We start from the raw sequence: 12,950 nt of genomic DNA on the forward strand, positions 1-12,950 counted from the left end.
ACGAATCTCTTCCTTCTCAGAATACCTCGAAGGAGTCCTGTCTTCTGACCTGTATTTTTCACTTTTACATAAAAATCATGCAGACTTTTAACTTGCCCTTTGATGAAGACATTCCTCTTCTCTTTGAACTCTGGTCAGAGCTCTCTTCTTGACTAGGCCTGTGGGGACCAGGGCTTTCAGCAGAAGTGACTCCGTCCCCCACTAACCTGAACAAACACTACCGTGGTTTCTAAGCAGCTCAAGGCGGGGGCCCTCAGATGATAACCCCCGTCCCCTTAAAATGCCTGCCCAAGAGAGCTCAAGGCTGCCAGAACAATTTGCCATTTGCTGAGTCAACACCCGATAGGCTCCTGACCCCTCTTTTCAGAGCATTTATTAAGAAATGCATAATTATAAATCCTTCCTTTAAGATGTACATGCATCTCCTACAATAGGAAATGTCTTCCTAAAGGCCCTGGGAGCCGTCCTGTGAAATAGCGCCATTGAAAGAGACAGGGGCCCCGTCTCCCAGGCTCCGGGGTATAGGAGCCTGCGTGCCCCGAGCACCAGTCAGCAAACCTGACGGCCCGCTCACAACGACCAAGCCCCGTACCTGCTTTTTCGGAATTTTCTACTTCCTTGACTTTGCTGGAGCCCCTGCTCGTTCACCCTTTCCTACTCCCCCATTTTCCGGCTCAAGTACCCCTGCTGCACAAATCAGAACTGGGATCAGCTCTCTCCCCCAACACGGCAGCTACTAAATAAAGCTGGTCCTTGCCACCTGTAAAGAGTATCTGGCTTTGCTTCTCCAGGACACCTTTTAGGCTGCAGGTGACTGGAAAGAACCCATTCCCATGCAGGGCGCGCTGTAGCCGGGGTGTAATGATGAAAGATGGGCCCTGACCTCCAGCGGCTCCCACCTCCAAACAGGTGCACCAAAGCCCATTAGGCACACCTCACAGGGTCTCCCCCAAGCCCATTAGAACAGCTCTATTCCCCAACCCCAGGAAATCCCAGTTGCTCCTGTGACCCCCCGCTTCCCTTCCCCAAACACAATTTATAAGCCACGGTGATAGGAGGGTGCCGCGCGTTCATCTGGAAGATCCCCAGGCTTCCAACCTCGTCCCCTCGGATTTGCGGTGGCCTCTTCACCACCTCCTTTGCTAGGTGCAGCACTGTGTCCGTCTGCAGGGTGCTGAGCGCACAGATCAGGTCGACAAGGGTCAGCTGGGATGCGCTTGCTGCCGGGACAATCTGCCAAGTGGAAAAGTAGCTCCCTTAAAGCTCACAGAGAGAAAACAAAAATAAGAATGATGCAGTATTCTATAATAGCTGCCCCAGGGAGAAAGAGCTTTAACCTTTTAAAGTAAATATTTAAACAAAAACTGGGTAAAGGACTCTACTGGTGGGGTTAAAGAGGAGGCTGAGCATTCAATCACAGGAACGTAATCAGCATCTGACATACATTAGGAATAACAGGGGCAGGTGATGATGGGGCAGTGACAGTGGTGTGTTCAAGCTTAGAAAGCATGTTATTTCATTTTTTTAAAAAGTAATCTCTATACCCATTGTGGGACTCAAACTCACATCTCTGAGATCAAGAGTTAGATGGTCTACTGACCGAGCCAGCCAGGTGCCCCTCGGAAAGCATTTTAGAAACAGACACAATTTGAAGGAAGCAGGATGGCACTGAAAGACAGCCCTGAAATATGAGGACAGTAAAAGAAAAACCAGACAAACCAGGTTCTTGATAGTTGGCCTTGGCAGCAAAGCCCTGGTGTGGGAAGTCCATGTTTGATGATGGAAGTCTGCATAACGTGATTGCATGCACTTGGAAGGATCAGGTTTACCACCAGGGAAGACCCCACAGTGCTAATAAGCACGTGGCCTGGACCACCACCGTCTCGTGCCTCCTCAGGGAATAGGAGCCTATGTTGGGCACTTGAGATAGTGTCCAGGGGGTGGGAGAGACCCTCTGAGGGAGGTATGAGATAGGAACCTAGAGGGTCAAGAGAGAACAAAGTGTTGGTTTTGCAGAAATAAACCAAGTCCCTGGAGGACTTAGTGATGGACCAATCAGTGGATAAAGAACGGATGAGATGTGAACTGAAGTTATCTTTGGGAATAGGAATGGAGGATTTAAATTGGTTTTACATTTTTGTAGGTATTATTTTTATAAATTAAAAAGCCTATGGAACCTGATGTGTCAATGTAGGTTCATGACTGGAACAAACACACCACTTGAGGGGGAGGTGTTGATTGTGGGGGAGGCCATGCACATGTAGGGCAGGGGGCATTTGGGAAATCTCTGTATCTCCCCCTCAATTTTGCTGTGAACCTAAGACTGCTCTTAAAAAAAAAATAAAGTCTTTAAAATAATAGTTTAAAGAAGAGCTATAAGATGGTACTACAACCAGGGAAGGACCCACAGGGGTTCTCAGAGGGAGGATAACGTACCGTTCCTCGAGCTGGGTGGTAGGTTCACGGTGGTTTCTCTATCCTGTGGAACATACACGCTATATACGCTCTTGAATGTGTGCTATTAGATATTACATTTAAAAGGTTAACCTAGGTATTCTTTACACAGACAACCGGAAACAAGCCAGGGGTGAGCCCACCGCCCCCACAAACAAGCCTAGTGGGAGGCACCCCTTTTAAAACAATGAAACCATTTCAGCAGTTTCCCGTGCTGGCCTCCAATGTCACCTTTGATCACATGTGACTCTGGTATTTCTGGCAGAGTGAGTTCAAGTATAACTCTAATTTTTAGACTCTACCTTCATCTTACTGAGACGCTTAACCTTCTTTCTGCTCCACACTGCTGCCACGGCGGCTGTCACCTGAACTCCAAGATGCGCTGTCAAGGGGTTCAAGAAGTCTAAAATCTTTTGTCGTATGGTCTAGAACGTGGCAGAGAGAAGAGTGACGGCAGAGTGGTACTGACGCTATCATCTATACGTATATTCCTGAACATACTTATTTTTGGTGGGATAATACAAGACAAAAGAAATAATAAAACCACAGAGGAAGTTCTCTCACTTTGGTGGTTTTAAAGTAAACGGAAGAGGATCCCTTCGTGGCTCCAAGGAGATCGACGGGTCTCTTGTGAGTCTCCTCCTTTCTCAGAACATTCCAGAGAAGGGCCATGGTGTTAACAATTCGAGGCAACTCTTCCAGAATGGCATTCTTGGCATTTTTCAAATTGGTAGGATCGCTTACAGCAGTGGTCTAAAATTGAAAATGAGCGTGAAACTTGGCTGCGTGGGTGGCACCGGCTCCCTCCCCACGAGGCCAGGGCGTGGCTGGGGTGGGAGTCTAGGCCCTATGCTTCCTGTGCGTTTTTTTCTGGGCACCTGGGAGTCTGAGGCTCCACAACACTTAGTCATTCAGCCAAAGCATTAGCCGCTTTCGAAAATTTAATCCCCAATAGGGCAGAGCAACTGACAGCTAAAATGGCTTCAGACTGCAGATTTCACAAACACCATGAAGTCAAGTAAAAAATATGTGCAAAAAAGATAACATTTTACCCATTTGGTTACTGATAAAACAATGGGCAAGGGGAACGCGCCCTGGGGAGGCCAGAACAAAACTACATTTGCATTACTTTTGCATATTTGTGCCTGCGTATGTGCATACGCACTTGCATTATTTGCAAGCATACATTTGCATACATATCTACATTCCTTACATGTGCACTTTTCTTATCTGAACTGGTCATAATCCAATGAAGACAACACAATATATGAAATGTGCCATGAACTCAGGGAAAAAACAAAAAACAAAAAAACCCCCAAACTTACCTTTTTGTTTTGGTTGGGTTGTTCCAAAAGACAAAAATGACTAATGGTTGTCAGACCTTCCAAAAGAGTGAGTGGGTAATCCGGAGAAATGTTTTCCCTCTTGGAGGTTATGCTTTAGTGAAGAAATGAAAAACTCGTTTTGAGAATTTTTAAGAATGAGGCTGTCAGGTTTTTAATCCTACCTATAAAGGCAGACACCAGAGAGCTAGCACTATCTTCAATAAACTGGGGCCCTCATAATGAAATCTTGTTATAATAATGAGGGGCATTTTTTGTGCTATTTTACATTCATTCAGTTACTTTGGAAAAAATGTTTTCAGATGTTTTAGAATTTCTGTGAAGGTGATGCATGTTTTTATTTCTGTTTTGCAAAAGTCACGGCGAGTGGCTGCAACGCTCAGCTAACCTGGGTGTCTGTGTGGAATCAAAAATGAAGGACGTGAGCATTTTGTTCCTGGCTACCCCCTCTTGACAGTGCTAAATTGGCTTCTGATTAGGCTGAAATTATCCTCCACCTGGCTTCTAGGGCACATCAGCCATTCGTCACAAACACTGGCTTCATAGTAGTGATAACGTATCAAACGGTTTGCCATACCTGATAGAGAGCTTCACAGATTCGCTCTCATACTGCTTGACCAGCTCATCCAAATTTTTGCAAATCTGGACAATGAAAGGGGTCACTGTCCAGCCCAGGGACTTTCCAAAGTACGGTAAGGAATGCGTGACCAAGCTCACCCAGGCCGGGTGCATGCCGTAGCCGTAGGCCGGCTGCAGCCCCCGCACCACGGCGGCCACCAGCAGCCCCTGGGAGGTGAGCGGGTGGGGCTGCACGTACTGCATGGCGCTGATGGCCTGCTGGAAGTTCAGGGCCCTCCGCCACTCCCGGGACAGTTCCGGCTGATTTTCGGCCTCCTCTTGGACCTGGCCCAGGTGATGTTCCAAGACAATGAGCACCTGCAGGAGCTTCAGCAACTCGATCTGCAGGGGGTGCTCACTCCAGATCTGATCCTGGCCCAGGTTGATGAGACTCTCCTCAAAGAGGCTCTCCTCCTGCGGGGCCCGGCCTCGCTCGGCCGTGGCCAGTCCATAGCGCTTCTGGCTCGTGTACATGGACGCGGACAGCGAAAGCAGGACAAACTCCTGAACTTTGCACCTCTGCAGTAAGCTGTGAATGAACCCCACGTTCTTCCCCTCGGCAGACTTGGCCACGGAGACCAGCTGCAGCATTATTCTAATCAAAACCTCCACGCTCTTGACCTGCACGTCCCGGTTGCCAAGGACGTCCCGGTGGGAGACCTTCAGGTAACAAGGGTAATAGCTGCGCAGGAAACTGAGGCACAGGTAGGTGAGGAGCTCGATCAGCAGAGAGTGGGGACACACGCTGGGAGACTGGGTCTGGAGTTTTCCATAGAAACTCTGGCCAACAAGGGCCTCCTGGTGGCGAGCGAGGAGGTTGGAGATGAGGTTGAGGTGTGCGGTGGAGCTGGTGTCCATGCTGGTCCTGGACACTGCCTCGACAAACTCCTTGGGGTTGGTTTTGAGCACGGCCTCTAACACTGAGAAGGCGTAAAGAACTCGCCGGGAGTCGTAGGGCTGCAGGTAGAGCAGAATGTGCTTGAACAAGGCCTCGAGGGTCTCTCTCCTCTCTCGCTGCTGCTTCAGCAGCCGGGATGTGCTGAGCGCCTGGAGCTCCAAGTCGGCCTCCTCGTCACTGGAGAATGACTCCGAAGCCTGGGTCTTGTCTGAGTCCACGCGTGCCAGGCTTAATTTGGCACCGGACTTGAAGCTTTCTGCCTGGAAGGCCGCCAGCAAGGCTGAGCGCTTGGGGTAAACCCTGCTGCCCACGGGGATGGGCGCACAGCAGCTCTCCTCATTGCTCAGCTCCTGCGGGTCGTGGGAAGGGGAGGAAGAGGAAGATGCGCGCTCGCTGTCCGTGTGCGCAGAGCTCGTGTCTGCAGACTCCGTGTGCTCGCTGCTGTCCAGGGCGCTGCAGGCCGTCCTGTCGGGAAGGTCCATGTAGGAGGGAAGGTCGTCCTCGCTCAGCTCGCTGCCGGGTGAACACCTCTCTGGTTCCTTCTCCACCTCGGCCCAAATGGCCTCACGGTCGACGGTGGTGAACTGGCTCAGCGGCACGCCTTCTTCAGAGCTGCCTTCCTGACGCTCGGGTGCTCCACATGACTCTTTGAAGGGGGGTTTCTTCCTGTTAAACCAACGATGCAAGTCTTCTGAAAATTATAAAATGACAAATGACTTTAGGACAGAAGGGTTAGCTCTGATACATTAGTTCTAGAATCTTTATCTTAAAGCCAGACAGAAAGATTGATGTTATTTATTTTTTTAATAAAGATTTTATTCATTTATTTGACAGCGAGAGAGGGAACACAAGCGAAGGGAGTGGGAGAGGGAGAAGCAGGCTTCCCGCTGAGCCAGGGAGCCTGATGCGGGGCTCGATCCCAGGACCCTGGGACCATGACCTGAAGGCAGACACTAAAAACTGAGCCACAAAGGCGCCCCAGAAAGATTGATATTAATAAAATTCTCCCATAAAACTAAGACACCAGAGTCTACATTGTATTATGGACAAAAGGCAGAGCAAGTAAAAGTGAATATGTCTTTTAAAATGTTCAGGGAATCAGATAATTTGGTTACACTGTCATAGAAAATACAAGTATCGCAACTTTTACGGGGAGGGTGATTAAAAAAAAAAAAGGCGTATTATTTTGTTCCTTTCAAGAAATGAGTTTCAAGAAATGTATCCCACAGGAATGTCAGCAGGTTTTCAAAGCTGTAAGGTACTGCTGAACTGTCACGTGTAAAGACAAGCTGGAAAGTGAACAAAACATTGAGAGACTGAGAAAACTTGCCGCACATGTATGCTATGGAGGACTGTTTGGGTTTTTAAAAGATACACCCGTATCTTTTATTTTATTTTTTAAGATTTTATTTATTTATTCATGAGAGACAGAGAGAGAGAGAGAGGCAGAGGGAGAAGCAGGCGCAGGGAGCCCAATGCGGGACTCGATCCCAGGACCCTGGGATCACGACCTGAGCCGAAGGCAGACGCTTAACCAACTGAGCCACCCAGGCGTCCCTACACTTGTATCTTTTAATATACATACTGATATGGAGCAATGTGCGGGATGTATTAAGTAAAAGAAAAATCAAGCTGCAGAATCAAGCTGTATCGAATGAGCTCACTTAGGGGAGAGTATCTATAACAGGCGGCTCTGAAAAAAATCTGGAAGACTATCCACCAACCATCAACAGTACCTAGCTCTATTAGCGAGCACTGCAGGGGACTTCCGTGTGCGTTTTGACCTCCTTATTACTCCAATTGTTAAAATAAGCATGTTAGTACTTCTGTAATCAGAAAATACGCAACACTTTAAAATACTCGGGTTTCCTTAAAAAGGAACAGCCAGAAAGCAGTGTTTGGTCGGTATGGCCAAACCTATTTACATATGCAGCTCTCAGCAAATCTATTCTGTGAGCATCAAGCAAGATTAGGAAAGGAAGAAGAACAAGACATTAGAAATAGATGAGCTGCCTAAGGCTCATGGTGATATTTTCAAAATAGGTATCTACAATATTACAGAGATAGGGTGGGGGGTAAAGCAGAACTCTTCCAGTTGCTTCCAGGCGAAGGACGTGGCAGGGAAAAGACATTTTCTCTTATTAGGAAGGTAGCAGGAAACACGGGTTAGAGGAAGCAGCAGGAAGTGCCCTGACTTTTAAAACCGGCATGTGTGGCGTGAGGACTTTCTTCTTCACGCAAGGGAACACTCAAAAATTTAGCTGCCCTAAATGACAGCCAAACTTTGAAGAAGGTGCTTTAGTTTATACTTCTTTGGATTTTACTTCCCTATAACACGGAATAATAGAATGCCTTCTCTTTGCGAAGGCAGCCAGCTTTCTTTCCTAAAGGAAAACCAGAGGTTTCAGTTTTAGTCAGGGAACCTCGTAAAGAGAAGAAGCGTCTCAGAAATGGCTGCTTATGGGGGTGTTAGGCTGCTTCTCCCTGTAAGATCAGACTGGTACAAACAGAATATTTACAGCCCAGTAGGCTAAACAAGCTCACTCAAAGCTTGTAAAATCATCACTGAGAAAACGGCAGGAAGTCATAAAACACACCTACTGTGGGAAGTCATGTAGTTCACAAACTGTGCTAGGTCCTAATCACCCACATGTAATGCGCTCATCAGGTTTATTTCAGCCTCGGTTTTCTTCTTCCTACCTATATTCTACGAATCTGTGCTAAAGATGCCTCTGGGAGCACCTGGGTGGCTCAGTCGGTTAAGCCTCTGGCTCTTGGTTTCCGCTCAGGTCGTGATAGGAAAAATGGACAGACAGGAAAGAAACCACTTACCTTGCTGTTGAAGGTCCACAAAGAAAAGTTATTTCCTAGATAAGTACAATTGACCAGATTACATGGAAATTTCAACTTCTCGGCCACTCACAGCTGGAGGCAACCTAAACTAGCCCTCGGTCTAAGCAGGGATCTGAAGAGAAGCGCCAGCCTAGCCAGACACTGAACTGCGACTCTTCTAAGTGAAGGCATTGGCCTGGGAGACACTGGGATGGAGGGTCTGTTACTCTTTCCTCCTACCTTAGGTGCATTTGAATTGTTTTCGGTAGGAAAAGAATAAAAAATCAGCTATTTTTATTGGAACATGGGTTACTAACGATTTCCTTTTTTAATAAAAAAAAAAAAATCTGATTTTTCAGCAAAAACAACAAACCCACTCCCTAGCATTTCTAAGTGCTGGTTTGTCTGCTTACACCTGAAAAGTCCTCACAACTTTACAAAGTACCCGCATACTGCTGGAATCTAGCCAAACCACTGGGCGGGGCTAAGTGCCTTGACTGTCCCGATAGGTGGGGTCCAGGCGGCCCCTTGCTCCCTCCCAGGGCCAGAGGCCCTGGGGACACAGAGCTCCCCCGGGCCGCCCTGGGAGGTGTGCTCACCCGCTGAGTTCTCCTGCTTGAGGCAGTGAATGGAGGTCCTCTGGGTTTTGGGCTGGAGCAGGAGAAGGAGCATGGGTTCCAGGATGCGCGCCACATCACCAAGGGAGAGCGCCCGCACCAGCCAGCCCTGGGCTGCCGCGCTGATGGCGCCGTCCGTGCAGGCCAGGCTGTCCAGCACGACAAACAGGGATCTGTGGGTGGGAAGGGTACCATCGAGCCAGCGTCCGGTGATCCCGTGCACCACGATGCCCGTGGGGAGCTTCACCCATGCTGGGCTTAGGAGACCCAAGCAGACAAAGGCAAGGGATTTTCCAACCCTAGAATCACTGGGGGAGCTTTTAAAATCCTGATGCCCAGGCTTCACCCCAAATTGATTAAATTGACTGTGGGGGTGGGCCCCCAGCATCAGAATCAGCTGGCATTTCTCTAAGGCTGTGTGTCTGGCCCCAGACACATGGAAACAAGGAAGGGAATTTTTTTTTTTTAAGTGCAACAGATTATACCGCAATAAAATTCACATTCACACGGTCGATGACACACAAGTGTCCACACTCAGGGTAGCCACTGCCCTGATAAAGACCCAGATCACCTCCATTTCCCTACAAAGGTCCCCCGCCAAGGCGTGATCTCAAAGCTGCTCAGGTGATTCTGATGTACTGGGCTTCCTCCCACCAGGACAAAATTAAGAAAATTCCTACTACGTATTCACATGAATCTGGCCTAAAGTCACTCAGGGGATCATGGGAATCGTTTGCTGTGCATCCAGAAAATGGGGTGATGCTATCAATTCTACATATCCCCCTCCCCGGCCCAGCACAGTGCCCAGGAACCTCGGCGAAGCGTCCTGCGCGTTAAGGGCCATCTTACCTGTCAAAGGAGCGGTTGTGAGATGTCACACGACTGCCCTGCGTCTCTCTCGTCAGGTGCCAGATGACGGAGAACCTAAACAGAGCTTCCAGTCTTGTCCCCTGGATTAGGAAATAAACGGCAGTGAGGCGCCTACTTCCCTCACAGCACCCTGTTTGCAGTCACAGCAAACCCGACTTGAGTGACAAACAAGAGCTGAGCAGAATGACAGCAACATCAGCAGTGGTGCTGGGCCCTTGGTGTGCCTGGTGGTCCCACCTGGCCGGGGGAAAGGAAGACCTGCATCCTCTCTTCCTTGCTTACTTGAACACAGTAAATCATATTTTCAAGACTCCACATTAGCCATGTCCAGGGTCACACCTGGGCCTGTGGTCAAAGATCACAAGATCACACACCTTGGACGTGCCAGGCCCAAGTGGCTCAGAGAGCAAGGACACAACTTGACTGCAAAGGGTGGCCAGGGTGACGCATTCTCTATGACTGCCTACTTCACCAGAGGCTCTAGGATCCCTGCAAGCACTCAGTGTCCCGCAAACATCATGGGAGTTGGGGGAGATTTCCCTGGTCTTAATATGGACACAACCCATGTTTTTAGAACTCTGAAGGGGATGGCCAGTGCTTCTGAAGGCCTCCCAGTCCTGAGATGCTGTAACACCTCTGCTTATTGATCAGGATGTCCACTGAGCCCCAGAAGGGTGGAGTACATGTAAGTCTACCCCGGACACGTACAGGGATGGGTGGCCTGGCAGTTGGGATCTTTGCAGGACAGAGATGACAGGCTGCAAAGACTTACCTTATCAGGGTCCAGGAGGGCATGGCAGATGATATCTTCGCAGATGTTGGCCGTGGGGGCCAGGCAGTGCAGCCGGTAGAACAACTCTACACAGGTGATGTGATGCTCCCGGGTCTCCTTGTTCAGCTGATTCCAGAGCACACGAGCCACCCTCTGGGGCAGAAGGGAGACCGTGTGAACACAGGCAGCACCCACGCTTCTTCCTTGTGCCCGTCCAATCCCAGCCCCAAGGAACTGAATCCTCAATATACAAAGAAGTACCACCAACAAACAAAATGAAGCAAACCAAACCCCAAACCAAACCAAAACCCCACCAGGCGATGTTATAGGTTAAACCTGGAGGTGTCTCTATACCCAACGTAGGGCTCAAACTCATGATCCTGGGATCAGGAGTCACATGCTCTACTGAGTCAGCCAGGCACCCCAAGACTACTCTTTTTATTTTTTAAGTAAGCTCTATGGCCAGTGTGGGGCTTGAACTCATGACCCTGGGATCAGGCATCGTGTGCTCTATCCAATGAGCCAGCCAGGTGCTCCCTGAAACTTGGAAGTCTGAACTTGCAGCTAAGCACACTGCAGCTCTTGCCCAGACATTAACATTACTTTCAGAGAGGAAATCAACTGGAAGCAAGAACCTACTGGTTGACAAATCCTTTCGACAAGCACACTTGACCAAGCCTTACTGTGTGCTGGCACCGGGGGCGCTGCAGAGCCGTGGGCTCCAGGAACTGTGGTGCATTTGCACGGGTCGCCAATATCGACGCAGACACACTCACAGCACCTTCCCACCTAGGGTTGGCATACATTGGTCACCACGCGGTACTGACGAAGAATCGTGGCTTTTAGCTTTAATTCCACAAACCTGTCTGTTCCCATATCTGTGCACAGTGCCGTAGCAGATGCCCAGCTCACTTTCAGGACACAAATCCCATCCCAGATCAAGTCCTCCATCTCCTCAGCCCTGATCTTAGCTCTTTAAACATAACGGGGCCTGGAGCTGGCTGCAGCCCCCCCACCCCGAAGTCCCAGGGAGCACGGGAGGGGTGCTTGACCCAACTGGGTGAGACTCAAGGGGAAGGCTGGCCCCATTTCCGGGAGGGAATTTCTGAAGGCATTCTTCCAGGTCATGGGAAAAGACTGTGCCTCATAGACTGTGATATTTTTAAGTACATCTCAGGTCAAATGACTTCTTTTGGCCCATTTATTTCTATTTGACAAAACTATCTTCTCTGCTTAGATCAAATTAACCATTGACTGGCTCGAGCCCCTAACCATTATTTTCATTACTTTTTTAATCTAAGGGAATGTGATTTCCAATTATCGAATTGCAATGAAACCTCTGATACAAAACTTTTGATTAAGTAGAGTAGTCCCCTTACTTGTAGCCCCTGGGGGCAAATTTATGTGGAAGAGACTCTTTCTGGAAGTTTAATTTTTTTTTTAATTTTTTTTAAGATTTTATTTATTTATTTGACAGAGAGAGACACAGTGAGAGCAGGAACACAAGCAGGGAGAGTGGGAGAGGGAGACGCAGGCTTCCCGCCGAGCAAGGAGCCCGATGTGGGGCTCGATCCCAGGACCCTGGGATCATGACCTGAGCCGAAGGCGGACGCTTAACAACTGAGTCACCCAGGCGCCCCTTTCTGGAAGTTTTAAAACAATGTTTTTTGAAGCGTTAAGGAGTTGGTGTTGATCACAAAACACAGGCCTGCTCCTTCATCTGTGTTAAGCTTCTCAGTCCCCATGTTCTGAACCCTTTCTCAGTGAAATGAATTCTGCCATTACCACCTGATTAGAAAGGTCAGGGCCACTCGTGGGATAGCGGACCTTATTCTTTGCATCGTGGGCATTGCAGACGCTGGCATGTGGGTTGTTCCGTGGGAATGAGAAAAGGGCTAGGAGATCTGGAACCAGCCCTACACCTGAGTCCGAGAACTGGGGCGTGGCCTGGCTGTTGGTGCAGGTGGCTTTGCTGCCTGCCATCCACATGTTGACATGGGCAGGCACCAGCCACTGCTGCCGCTCTGGACGGCTGGATGCTCTATAAAGTGCACTCCAGTGCCTGGCAAGTGGTAAGGACTCAGATACGCACCAAATCGGACTCAAAATAAAAACCAAGGCTTCAGAAAGAACTCAGAAAAGCCTACTTTCCGAAAACATCATTAAGGGTACATCGTCAAAACAAGAGTATTTAATGCAGTCACTTTTATTCTATGGATAGCTTTCCAAAGATTCACAGACCAAATTCTTTCTTCTGTTCTCGTCCCTGTGCCTTATAACACAGTGACCCCACACTTCTCAGCTATATGCAGGAGCAAGGAAGGACGTGCCTCGTCACTGCTGCTGTATTAACACTGTTCCTGGTCCTGAGATCCACACGGACTCAACTCTGGTAAGAAAGCAAGGGAGCGGGGGATGAGGGCCTCAGGCTGAACAGCAATCAAATAAGGCTCCAACAGGACCTGGCACCGCAGATGGGGTCTGAGTACACAAGTTAGTCTGGCTGTGTGAGGAGCTCTGTAAACTCTCCCAGAAAAAACTACCAT

At 48.9% G+C, this 12,950-nt stretch overlaps 1 protein-coding gene across 5 annotated transcripts in view; it reads right to left on the reverse strand.

The window, feature by feature from the left end:
- DOP1B (DOP1 leucine zipper like protein B) overlaps positions 1-12,950 on the reverse strand; it is a 112,361-nt gene that overhangs the window by 27,216 nt on the left and 72,195 nt on the right. For 4 of the 5 annotated variants that reach the window (XR_003208165.2, XM_073890920.1, XM_025871590.2 and 1 more), the window contains 8 exons: positions 10,405-10,557; positions 9,612-9,712; positions 8,745-8,935; positions 4,375-6,004; positions 3,780-3,891; positions 3,019-3,207; positions 2,757-2,879; positions 1,099-1,233 (listed from right to left, as the gene is read on the reverse strand). Coding sequence is in view for 4 of the 5 variants with exons in the window: in XM_073890920.1 (XP_073747021.1) it covers positions 1,099-1,233; positions 2,757-2,879; positions 3,019-3,207; positions 3,780-3,891; positions 4,375-6,004; positions 8,745-8,935; positions 9,612-9,712; positions 10,405-10,557 (2,634 nt within the window). In the remaining variant the exon portion in view is untranslated. Of the gene's footprint in view, positions 1-1,098; positions 1,234-1,465; positions 2,096-2,436; positions 2,480-2,756; positions 2,880-3,018; positions 3,208-3,779; positions 3,892-4,374; positions 6,005-8,744; positions 8,936-9,611; positions 9,713-10,404; positions 10,558-12,950 lie in introns of those variants that run through there. The other variant, XM_073890927.1, reaches the window with a different exon arrangement.

Source organism: Callorhinus ursinus, unplaced genomic scaffold (genome assembly GCF_003265705.2).
Source record: "Callorhinus ursinus isolate GAN/ISIS: 27379988/994484 unplaced genomic scaffold, GSC_fseal_2.0 scaffold1, whole genome shotgun sequence".
Lineage (NCBI taxonomy): Eukaryota > Metazoa > Chordata > Mammalia > Carnivora > Otariidae > Callorhinus > Callorhinus ursinus.